The 13,342-nt window shown below is 36.1% G+C and overlaps 1 protein-coding gene across 1 annotated transcript; it reads right to left on the bottom strand.

The window, feature by feature from the left end:
* Nucleotides 1-302: 302 nt before the first annotated feature.
* Nucleotides 303-11,989, bottom strand: LOC121423523. Its single transcript, XM_041618875.1, has 5 exons — nucleotides 11,980-11,989; nucleotides 7,851-7,934; nucleotides 6,062-6,424; nucleotides 594-751; nucleotides 303-311 (listed from the first exon to the last, which is right to left on the bottom strand). The coding sequence occupies exons 1-5, from the start codon at nucleotides 11,987-11,989 to the stop codon at nucleotides 303-305; spliced, it is 624 nt and encodes a 207-aa protein (XP_041474809.1).
* Nucleotides 11,990-13,342: the final 1,353 nt, after the last annotated feature.

Here is a 13,342-nt window from a genome sequence, read left to right as displayed (position 1 = left end):
TCGTGAATGCGAATTCAAATTGATTTATTTCATTTTCAACAGAACACAAAAATATTGTAAATATGGTCGTAGATAATTACAATTACATTTGCAAATAAAACTTATACAAACAATATAATTTGTGATCGGTACAATATATACTTTTCCATAAGGTAAAAGTAATATATGAAGCAAAAGGTAACAAAAGATCAAGTAAATTCAATGAAGTGAGATATGGTTATTCCATTTAATGAAATGATGACCATCATAACATCGTTAAAAATGAAAAATACAGCTTTTTAAAAATTGAAAACGAGATGCAATTAAGCGAGCTGAATTAGATGAAAAGAAATACAAAGAAAATAAAGAAATGATTTAGCGCCCGAATTTCCTTGGTTATGTGTACATTCGTTAAAGGGCTTGCACTTTTGATTACGGAAAGCATTATTCCGAAATTGTGGGGATAATCTCATGATTCCATTGACAACCATGACAACCGTGACGGTGACTATTTCTTTGTAAGTAGAATTACATAACATAATTATCACTAACCTTCTTTGTTTGAATAAGATGATAACTATAATTATGATCAAAATGACGATAATAATGCCCACAACTCCACCAGCAACCGTTGCCATGGAACTACTAGTTTGTCCTCCAGGCTCTACATGCTCAAACGTCATATCATCCAGGCTCTTATCATGGCCATCCGCAGCAATAGCCTTGGTAGTCAAATCTTGTGGAGTACTGGATACGGTAGATGTCACAGGGACTGAATAGCGATCAAATTATAGAGACAGTATGAATGTAAGACTTGAGTATAACTTATACTTTTATTTAATTTAATGAGAAGATTACCATTATTTTCAAAATCTCTTCCAAAATAATGATATTATTGCAAGTGGACAAAGCTTATTAGAGAAAAATGTCTGAAGATAAAGAATAGGGCAATGGGATAGATGTCATTACATTATCCTACAAATTGACATGAACGGTGTTACAAATAAATTGTAAAAAAATATTGATTAAATATAAACATTGGTGCTCAGTGGAAAATATAGCATAGCAGGATAACATGCCTTGATATATTGACACTGTAAGTATTTTATTTATTAATCGAACCAAAGACTTAATTTGTATCCCATTATGTATGTTTTATTTTATGAACTATGCCACAACAGAAAAAAAACATGAGTTCTGCTTACCGTATGTAAACTTACTTTCCATAAAGATATATGTTACGCTACGATATTTTTTTATCGATTTTATCTATATTAATACGAAACAACTTTGCAATCTAAAGAATGCCATATCTTTATGTCTCGACTTCATTAATGCCAAATCATTTTCTAACTTGTTTGCTTATTGTATTATCAGTAATTATATTTTTTTAATATTTGTATATTATGTATTATTATGCAAGATTTGTGTTTCTGTTTGTTTGCACGGCCCCTGAATTGTGATTTACCGTGAATAAATAGAGGATTCAATAGATCAATCAATAAAAAAATCAACTTTGCTACGTTATATAAACAAGATGTGGACTATTTAGGACAGGCAGAGAAGGGATGAATGTAAGACAGGAGGAATGACGGCACATATTCTCCTATTCCTTCTATCTTTCCTCGAATTGTAGTTAGTCTATTGTCTAATTGTTAGCGTATCCCACTGCACGCTTTGGTTTTTGGACATAATTATGCCTCCTGCTGTAATAATAAGTAAAAAAGGAACTAATAAGTACGCATTAATATTTTCTTATCTCAGATTGATCTTCTTTGAATTTATGCCGGAAAATGAAACTTTGCGGACATAGAAGAAAATGAATGTTCATGAACAAACACATATATAAACAGAAAATCTAGCTGAAAAGTGGAATTTGCTGACCAGAGCTTACAGACCTATATGCATGATATGGGGGAGGGGGGGGGGGTGGGGAGGATTTGGAAAAGAGATATGATAGCATCCAAACAATTTATTTGAATAATATTGCGTATTGATGCAGACGCATCCACTTAATTATTTTTTGCCTTAAAATTGGCTCCTTATAGTGGTTATGTGATGGATTTTTATATCGGTTTTATACCCATGATGTGTATAATTTTGTACAAAATAAGCTTAATTACAAGGGCAATTTATTCTTCACATATTTCCTTTTCTGCCAACTTTATTTTCTTTCTCCAACTTTTTTGTGGGCATGACTCTCCCGTTTATATCAAACGACGTTCAATTGACGTTCAGTATGTATTCATTTTGTTTGTACTCATTCAATTTGCAACAACAATTTGCACAGGTTTTGTTATCTTTCCCATAGCCAAAACTACAATACACAAAGCATATAACCTAATGTACTTTAATGACATTTGTCAAATTAGGTATCAGTCTGGATTGAAATTCCTACATGATAAAGCGACGAAATTTTACTTCGATGACGAGTGAACCTATACATGAATCTAGTGACCTAGTACATAATCGAATATATTGTTACATGTGTAAGCAAATGTGTCGGAGCCATGACTGGAACGAATATTTTTCTTGTTGTAAACACTGTCTTGAACACTTATTTCCTTTCAACCAGTTGAATGATAACGAGCTCGATGACGTAATATCGGCTGATGAACGCTTAGAAGACAATTTTGATAGAATTTCTCATTTACATTTTGATCCTTTTTTAGCACATGAAAGCATTGTCCCAAATGACGATGTTGACCCGGACTTCCAGTTCTATACTGAGAGTTCAAATGACTCTCGGTACTATTGTTATGAAGAATTTAATGCAAACTTTGAAAATATTGGTGTCCCGAGCGGCGGTAAATTTTCAAGCATTCACTTTAATGCTAGAAGTCTTTTGAATTCTTTTGATGACATTTCAAGCTGTCTTAACTCTTTGAAATTTACATTTGATATAATTGCCATATCCGAAACCTGGCTAAGATTCGAAAGTCCTCTTGTTTATATGCCTAACTACTCGTTCGTTTGCAATAATAGGAAATATTCCAGAGGTGGTGGAGTTGGAATGTATATCATGATTCTTTTAATTTCTTAGTACGCACTGACCTTAATTTAAGCGAAGCAACATGCGATTCTTTATTCATCGAACTGGAACAGTGCTCAGGGAAAAATATAATTGTAGGAACCTTGTATAGAGCCCCATCGTTGGACGTTAATTCATTTATTGAGGAGTTTGATAGCCTTTTGATCCGTCTTTCCAGGGAAAATAAAAGGGTATTTTTGACGGGCGACTTAAACATAGATATTTTAAAACACAACTCAAATTCTCAATCTAAGAACTTTGTGAACTGTCTTTTCAGTAATTTTTTTCTCCCTATAATTCACAGGCCCACAAGAATTACTAAGACAAGTGCCACCCTTTTAGATAATTTTCTGAAAATCAATTTGACTTAGATACTAAAGCTGGAGTGATATACTCTGACGTGTCAGATCACTTGCCAATATTTCATGTAACTTACATGAATGTTAGTAAAACTAAATCGGCAAGTCATAACGTACTCCGTAGATCTTTTACAACACAAAATATTGCGAAATTTAAAAATCAAATCGAAAATTCAAATTGGGACGAAATTTTTAATATGCAGGATGCTAATCAATCATATGACATATTCATAACTAAATTTACTACATTGTATAATAACAATTTTCCATAAAAAAAAACACCCAGTAAGAAAATTAAACTGAAATGTTGGATGACCGATGGTTTGCTTCAATCTATTCGACATAAAAACAATCTATATAAAAAATATATCCATAAACCAACAGTTAGAAATGAAAGTCAATACAAGGATTCTCTTAAACAAGTGAACTATTTGAAACGGCAGGCTAAAAAACATTATTATAAATCCAAATTTGAAGAATACAAAAATAATATAAACCGTACATGGCAAATGATCAAGTCAATATTAAATAAAAGAAGAAAATCAACCTCCAACACTATAGTTTGTGATGAAGGTCGGTCGACAGACCCGTACCAAATAGCAAATACTTTTAATGATTTTTTCGTTGAAATAGGCCAAAGTTAGCCAATATCACTCCTCAAAATGATACAGATTTCAGAACTTGTCTATCTGAACCAAATTCAAAATCTTTGTTTTTAAATCCAGTAAGCCAACGTGAAATATGTAACATTGTCATGCGTTTCGATAACAACAAAACTCCGGGTCTTGATGAATGCTCACCTAAGATTGTTAAACTTGTAATCGAACTAATAAGCGAACCTTTATGTCATATATTCAATTTATCGTTAACCTCTGGGGTATTTCCTGACAAAATGAAAGTTGCTCGAGTTTCTCCAATATTTAAAACTGGTGACAAAGAGCAAATTGGTAATTATAGGCCCATATCAGTGCTTTCTGTTTTTTTCTAAAATATTGGAAAAGATCATTTATAAAAGGGCGTATAGTTTTCTTGAAAATAACAAGTGTCTTTTTGAATCTCAATACGGATTTCGTAGTGACCACTCAACAGAACTAGCTCTTCTTGAATTAACAAATACAGTAATTGACTCCTTTGAGCACGACTCATTTGCAATAGGGATATTTATTGACTTGTCAAAAGCGTTTGACACTATTAATCATAAAATACTTTTATCAAAACTAGATAACTATGGTATTCGTGGAACTGCCCTCGACCTTTTTTCTAGTTACCTCTCAAATCGTAAACAATGCACCATTTATAACTCCATTCAGTCTGAACTTAGGACAATTGAATGTGGAGTACCGCAAGGGTCATTACTTGGCCCACTTTTGTTTATTTTATTTATTAATGACATTTATCGTTCGTCAAATCTCCTTTCCTTTATTATGTATGCTGACGATACCAATATTGTTTATTCTGATAAAAAATCTTTATCACTTATGTGAAACTGTAAATACTGAACTAACAAATGTTTGTAAATGGTTTTGTGCGAACAAGCTTACCATTAACTATAAGAAATGCAACTACATTATATTCCGTAACTCCACAAAGCGTATTGATCTTAATCATGTAGTGGTGAAGCTTAACAATCAAATAATTCCCAGAGTTGAAAATACTAGGTTTCTTGGCGTTATCATTGATAGTAATTTAACATGGATACATCACATAAATGAAATTGAGAACAAAGTTGCAAAAAATATTGGAATAAATATCGTCTTAGTTTTTACTTGCCTAAAACTGTATTACGTACATTGTATTGCTCTTTAATCCTGCCATATTTTTATTACTGTAATTTAGTCTGGGCTAACACATATCAAACCCATCTTAAAAAATTATGTTCCCTTCAAAATAAAATTGTACGTATTATTTCTCCAGACGTCAGTATACCACCAGCAAATACCACGAATTTGTTTCATCCCTAAAATTGTTGAAACTAGAAGACATCAACAAACTTCAACAATGTCATTTTCTCTACAGATGTTTAAATTCTCAAATTCCACAAAAATTTCGTGATTCATTTACACATGTTTCCAACATACATCATTTTGATACCCGTTCAAATAATCAAATATTCATTCCCAAACATAGAAAAATAATCTTCCAACACAACATTCGTTATACTGGCCCAAAAATATGGAATGAAATTCCGGATTACATAAAAAAATCTTTGTCGACAATCAGCTTTAAATATAAAATGAAAAAAATGCTTCTGTCGTTATATATATAAATATTTCTCCCTTCTTACGTTTTCTTTGACTTCTAACATGAACCATGGACAAATTGTTGTTGCGGCATTTATACTTTGCCCCCACTGATATTTTGTTGAGCATTCTATTTTATTTCGTAAGTCATGCCCGCCTCCCCGCTCACGTCTCCCTCTCTTGTTCACTTTCATTTTCTTTGTTTTCTTTTTTCTTTTCTCTGCCCTTTTTCTTGGTATTGTGTATTGTATTTTTGTCTACAGGCGTATCCCGCCACAAGCCTCAGCTTTTAGGGTATACGCCTTCTTCCTTAAACCTAATATGTACATATTTATATATATATATTTTGTTTATATAACAAATTGATTTATGTATGAATTTATGTTATGAAAAAATGTACTGAAATGGAAGAAAATAAATGTTTTATTTGAATTTGAATATTTGGAACCTACGACTTTTTGTTGTAAAATTCTGAGGTGGTCCTTTTTCTCCTTCACCCTTGATGCCATCTCGGATTGCTGCAATCTGAATAGCATATATCGATCCTGCTTCCAGTTTGGTGACGTTATATGTTACCATGTCTGTGGCATTTTGTGCAAAACTCTTCGAAACAACACTTTCTGAACTATTGGCTACTCCTGGCGGCAGAACCTTCTCGTCCAATACATCTTCAGAGTCAGACCGGACGTATATCTTGTAGCCGACAATAGGTCCATCTCCAGTATCAAATTGTGGGTTCCATTGCCTCCATGTGACTACAGCATGGTAGTATCCGGATTCGATTATTTTTGGTGTACCAGTATAATTAGGTAAAGCTGCAAATTCGATAACATTAAAAATAATTTCAAAGTATTATATTTCATTGAAATGTACAACACTGAATTGCAATTAATTCCCCTTTCATCCCCAACGATCAAAATAAAATATCGAAGGAACATTCGTTGTAATACTTTTGGCTATAAATCACTGAAAATTTAAGTTTATATGTGAGCACGCATCAAGATATAAATTATATTTATTTGTTCATGACAAATATCGAGCCTGATTTACCAAAATAATATATATAACCAAAAAGAGAGAATATTTGGTATATTAGATAGCCAAGACGGATAGCCAAGTGCGATTGGTCCATAACGCCTCACGTGATATGATCGAAATCAATGTATTTTCCCAGCCGGTCCACCTTCGATGAATATATTGACCAACCGGTCCATGAATATATTTTTCTACGTGTATGGCGCCCTCTTGTGGATTAGATGTTACCATGCATTATCGGCCTGCCTTGGGTCCTGGACCTGGACTGGGCTCGAACTTAGATTTAGATCTAGGGCTAGGCCTAAACAAAGTTGATTTGAATAGAAAAGGGTCATTCACTGCGTTAGACTAACGTTACTTAGATATCTATAGATCAAGATCCAACGTTCAATCAATACCAGTTCAATCAATCACTGCGCTGCACGCATCGTTAGGCCTAACTTTATCTTCATCATTAGAGGCTATCTAATATAACAGATATTGACTGATGGGATGTGTAAAAAAAATTCTTTGGACCACCTAAAGGATTAATATTTTCCCTCGTGATCATATTTTCCCTCAGCGCTGCGCGCTTCGGGAAAATATAACCCCTCGGGAAATGTTTATATTATACACCCCATTAGTCAATATCTATATAATGTATTATCATGTTTCATAGGAGACCCCCCCCCCCAAAAAAAAAAAAATAGATTACTTTATTAGAAAAACCTTTCTCCTTCATATTGTTTTAAAGAAACTTTGTATAATGAGCCCAATACATCGCTATTTGTAAGAAAGTTCAAAATGATGGGCAGTATATGACATCATTTAACGTGGCATAATTTTCACCTGTTATCTAGATAATTAAGACGCTTTCTTACCATTTTGTTTCAATAACGTAAACACAATAAGTCATGAAATAGAGACTGATAACAAAAATCACCTGAACGCAAACAAAATAAGATTCGCGTGATGACGGCAATATTCTACCCCAATCTTTGAATTTTTCAGAAATAATCATAACTGAAATAATCACGTTAAGTTCCGTTGGGCTTTATAAATAAATCATATTTTCTAGTTTTACATTTACCGGAATAGCAAAAACCCATGAAAACTACGCTACAATTAGTCACTGAAAACAAAGGGGGATATAGTTCAGGTCATGATGACATTGCTTTGAATACCAAATATTTCTAAGAATGGGGAAACTGCGGCTCAACTGCATACCAAAGAAATCTCCTGTGGGCACGCGTATGGAAGCAAACCCTGATGATTCTTCAGGATTCCCGACAAAGCAGTAAATTGGTTCTTCTCGCTCGATGTTCTCTATGTTCTCGTAGAAATAAGAGGTGACAGAATTTCGTGATGAATTAGAGCTTGTATGATTAATCAAGTGATCTTCCTTGAGCATTCCTACAGCTGCCTTTACATAATTGGGTAGAAGACCGAGACTCCATGCTGTGGTGTAGGAACATGAGAATTTTGCCACTCCTGGATTCGTCTTTTCTGTCCTCACTTCGAAACGATCTTTGTACAATAAGAACAAATAAAAAAAAATGACGATAGTTTGACTAACATGCCCTAAATAAGGTGGTGGACATGAAGGACACAAGTTAATGCAAGCATAAATTTTCTCCACTTTTAATTTTCTTTATCTCCTAAATAAGGTGGCGGATATGAAGGACACAAGTCAATGCAAGCATAAATTTTCTCCACTTTTAATTTTCTTTATCTTAAATAATACCAATGACTTATGGTGTTGAACATGTCCATATATCAATCTGCATCTCATTTGTACTACAATGTTGAAGAAAGTATGTTTGCACTGTAAACTGTCGAAAGGCCCACCTCAATGTTCGACTACTTTCCAGTCGGTCTTATCCAACATGTTCCGTTCCTATTTCCTTTACAACAAGTTCGTTTACTAAGTTAACGTACTATGAGAACTGTTTTGATATTATATCTCACCTAATACATTCATCATCATCATCATCTTGAATAATAAACAATATTATAGTTTAATATTTATAGTTCAATGTTTTGTCACGAATCATATTCAATCATTGCCCCTTCCAAATGGTAGGCTATGAGAACTTGATAAAATGCCCCACTTGTACTCACGTGATGGTTTTTCACATGCAAATCTGAGGTAAGACGTACAAGGTAATTTCCGCCATCCATTCTGAACTTGCTGATGAATGCAGCGTTCACTTTCAAAAAGACTCTCATTGTAATTCGACCAAGTATAATCACTCTTAAAATGCGTTCTATGAAAGATAAATTATGGGGTTTTTATTGAAATTTCTAAACATTATTGAACGTAATTATCATTATCGCGAATATAATTTCTACCATTAGTAGATCTGTTATCATTTTATCATTCTAATATTAGCCCGGAAGCCAGCGGCGTAAAAGGCTACCAATTCGTCGCACGCACCACGAACTGTCCTCTCAGTGCGCACTTCAATGCGAAACTTCGTTTGGCAGAGAACGCAGTTTAAAGGAAAGCTTTTCTAACACCAGCAATAAGTGTACCTACAAGTAGAGCAAATTATATTACATTGGATAGTTCAGGTTGCAAACTTTCATCTCGTATATCTTCATATTTTCTTGAAGTGAATTATTTACGCCATAGTGGGCATCGTAACAGAGCGGATGGTTCGTGATGAAATCGCGAGGCGCGATAGCGCACTGTATCTTTTCCACGAACCGTCCTCTCTGTTACGTTGCCCACTGTGGCGTAAATAATTCACTTCAAGAAAATATAAAGATACGGAATGAAACTTTGGAACCAGAACTATCCAACGAAGACGCCGGTACATAGTGTTCTCTCCTTGTAGGTGCACTCATTGCTGGTTTTAGAAAAGCTTTTCTTTAAATGCGTTTTCTGTAAAACTAACTTTCACATCGAAGTGCGCAGAGAGGACGGTTCGTGGTGCGTGCGACGAATTTTCATTTTCATATCAATATAGTATGCATGCCTCTTACTATTGAAAAGTGCGTCTGGCTGGTCGTTGGTGGTGGGTGTGGCCAGGAGGGCTAGGAAATCGACCCCCCCCCAAAAAAAAAAAAAATTGCTGTTGATAATTGGACAGACTTTAATCACAAGACCAATATTCTTTAGTTTTCGTTTTGAGGCTTTATTAACATTTCCATCGCCCCCACCGCTTTAAACGAAAGTAAAGACACCACAATCATATCTCTTAAGTGGATTTTTAATGAAGTATGGTAATTTTTCGCTAAGAGTAATCAGTTCAGACTCCATTTTGGGAAGCCATCTTGGATTTTTGGACACACCTGACCACTGAATGTAATTTCAACTTGTTCAAATGTATTGTTTTACCTTCCAAACCATGGCTTAGACATCCAAATCATGTATCTCAGGCACAAAACAAATGAACTATGTCCATTTGTAAGTGAAAACAGAAACCAAACGAGTTGTAAACAAGGCGAACTTAACAAAAATACCTACAAGAACAAGTAAATACCCAGTCATATTGCCTTAATTTCTTCTGGCTAATGTGAGATCATTAAAAAATAAATTTGACGAATTTGAAGCTGTTGTAACCGACAATAATTATGACATTGTGGCTGTGACTGAGACTTGGTACAAAGATGATATGCCCCTAGAATATGTATCAATCCCAGGTTATAATGTGATATCAAAGGCAAGGGTTAATCAAACCGGAGGAGTTGCTATTTATGTGAAGAATAATATGAACATGAATCATGTACCAGACACCAACGTCCCAAACGAACTTGAGGTAATCTGGGTAAAAGTGCGACCAGCTCGCCTCCCTCGCTGTGTAACAGAGATTTACATCGCCGTAATCTACTACCCAAAGCAAGATCAAGTAATAGCACAAAGGATGATCGACCACATCGAGAGTACAATAGACAAAGTCCTTACAGATCACCGTAATGCTGCTTTTGTAGTCTTGGGGGATTTCAACCAACTTAATGTTGATCAATTACTTCTGAACAAAAAATTCTCCCAGGTTGTTAATAAGCCAACAAGGGGAGTTAATACCTTGGACAAGATAGTGACCAACATAGCCCCGCTTTATGAAGACGTCGAAATCCGTGCTCCTATTGGCAGCAGCGATCACTCAACCGTGGTATGGAGGCCCCGTGATTCGCATCCCCCACCAAACAAAACATTTGTTAAAACGAAAAGACCAATGAAGGACAGCAGCATCCGGGCTTTTGGTAGATGGTTGTGTGAACACGACTGGACCGAACTGAATAAATCAGATGACGCCAGTGAGCAGTGTAATATATTTTACACTACGCTTAATACTGCAATTGACACATATTTTCCTGTTCGTTCTGTCAAGTGTCATATAGCCGACAAACCGTGGATGAATCCAGAAATCAAAGCGATGATACGTAAACGTCAAGTGGCATTCAGTGATGGAAATGATACTCTCTCTCGCTATTGGAGCAACAAGATAAAACGGGAGATAAAAGATGCCAAACGTTTATATTACTCGGAAAGAATCCAACATCTGAAGAAAAGTGATCCTGCTGGCTGGTATAGGGGGATACGCAATATGACGACTGGTAAACAACAAGGCATCAGGATCAACATACCAGATATGGACAATGATGATCACGTTGCCATCGCGAATAGAATCAACGAACACTTTATTGGTGTTGCCAGTGACACCCCCCCCCCCCTTAGACAGAACCAAGTTACCTTCATACTTACCTACACGTCCATGCCCGTTGCTAGAGCCATGGGAAGTTTTCAGAGAACTCAAAGCTGTTAACCCTTCTAAAGCTTCTGGCCCAGATGGAATATCTGGACGCCTGATAAAGGAGTTTGCTCTGGAACTGTGTGTACCGTTGACGAAAATTCTTAACTCATCATATCAAAGCGGCTGCCTCCCTTGGCAGTGGAAGCGAGCTACTGTCGTGCCAGTTCCGAAGTCAACCCCTGCTACTCTTGAAGCGATCCGACCAATATCCCTGACGGATCAATTCGCCAAGGTAGCAGAGAGCTTCATTGCTAAATGGACAATGCAGGATATGAATCCGTATCTTGACCCTAAACAATTTGGAAACAGGAAAGGTCTATCTACGGTCCATTGTCTTGTTGACATCCTTCACCATCTGTGTCTGAACTCGGATAAACCCAAAACTGTATCTACATTGATATTAACTGACTTTAGCAAAGCATTTGACCGCATCGATCAAAACGTAGCCGTCATGAAGCTCCTGTCTCTCGGTGTTGACCCATCCCTTGTGCGTTGGATAGCGAACTTTCTACAGGGTAGACGACAGTGTGTGAGGTACAACACAGCCGTTTGTGACTGGTCCGCAGTCTCTGCTGGTCTCCCCCAAGGCACAAAACTTGGCCCCATGGTGTTTTTGGCCATTATCAATGATGCTTCTTTAGACATTGTCGACCCTTTTCGAAGGTACAAATACGTTGATGACCTAACTCTCCTGGAGTGTCGCAGCCGACTGGATAATTCCATTATCCAGGAAGCTTTATCATCGTTGAGAGATTGGGCTCAACGTAACCAGATGAGACTAAATCCTCAGAAATGTATATCTATGGATGTGTTCTTCATGAGGAATGCCCCCCTTCCTACAACTGTTGTCCTAGGAGGTAGAGAAATAGCAAGGCAGCAATGTGTGAAACTCCTTGGTGTATTCATTCAGCAAAATCTTAAGTGGGACAAACAAGTCACCGAAATGTTGAGGAAAGCTTATGCAAAAATGCATATGCTTCGTTTGCTCAAACACCACAAGGTCCCCACTCGTGATTTCGTGACAGTCTACAACTGCTACATCAGACCAACAGTCGAATACGCCGTTCCAGTCTGGAATCCAGGACTTACCAAGGATCATGTCCGAAAACTTGAAAACATCCAAAAAAGGGCAATGATAATCATCCTTGGATGTCAATTCACTCACTATGATGATGCTCTCGTTTTATTGAACTTGAGTACCCTTGTTGAACGACGGCAAATGATTTGTCTCCAATTTGCTAAGGAACTGAACAAGCCGACAGGACCATGTCACCATTTGATGCCAGTGGCGCCAGAAACTGCCCTCTCTATGAGGCTTAGAAAGAGACCCCAAGTTCCGCAAAAAAATTCAGAACAAACAGACTCAGGGATAGCACTATCCCATACTCGGTGAAATTGCTGAACGAACTCTAAATTGAACATAAAACCTCAAGTACCCGAATGAACTAAGTAATTGAAACCAATATTCTTATTTTTTACATCTACTTCAAGTCAGTTTTATATGTAAATTCCAGTAATTATTCATTTAATAACAAATATTTAGGGAAAATTATTTTAATATATTTCAAAATTTTAGCCAGTTCTTGTGTCTTAATATTTTTGGGCGAGGAAATGTTTAAAAATCTGTTACCATGGTTACAGCATTGTCGTTGGAACACTCTCCCCCTGAGGTTTGTAGGAATATGCTAATGATGGTGTGTGTGAGGGTGTATGTGTGTGCTGTGTGTGTGAGAGAATGAGATGTATATTTCTTAGGGCGGGGATAATGCTTCATGTACTTTGTTCGGATCAGGAAGGGGGGGGGGGGGGGGGGTATCTTCCAATATAGTTCACACTCTGTAACCCAATATAATTTCATCACATAGAGTATCATTGTCATATATGGGTCAATTTTTTGTTTCTCATTAAATTATCAATATTTCAATCTGTGTGATTCATCTTCCATCCTTCCTCTTTCTT

This window comes from Lytechinus variegatus, chromosome 11 (assembly GCF_018143015.1).
Source record: "Lytechinus variegatus isolate NC3 chromosome 11, Lvar_3.0, whole genome shotgun sequence".
NCBI lineage: Eukaryota > Metazoa > Echinodermata > Echinoidea > Temnopleuroida > Toxopneustidae > Lytechinus > Lytechinus variegatus.
This window is presented reverse-complemented; position numbering and strand designations above follow the sequence as displayed.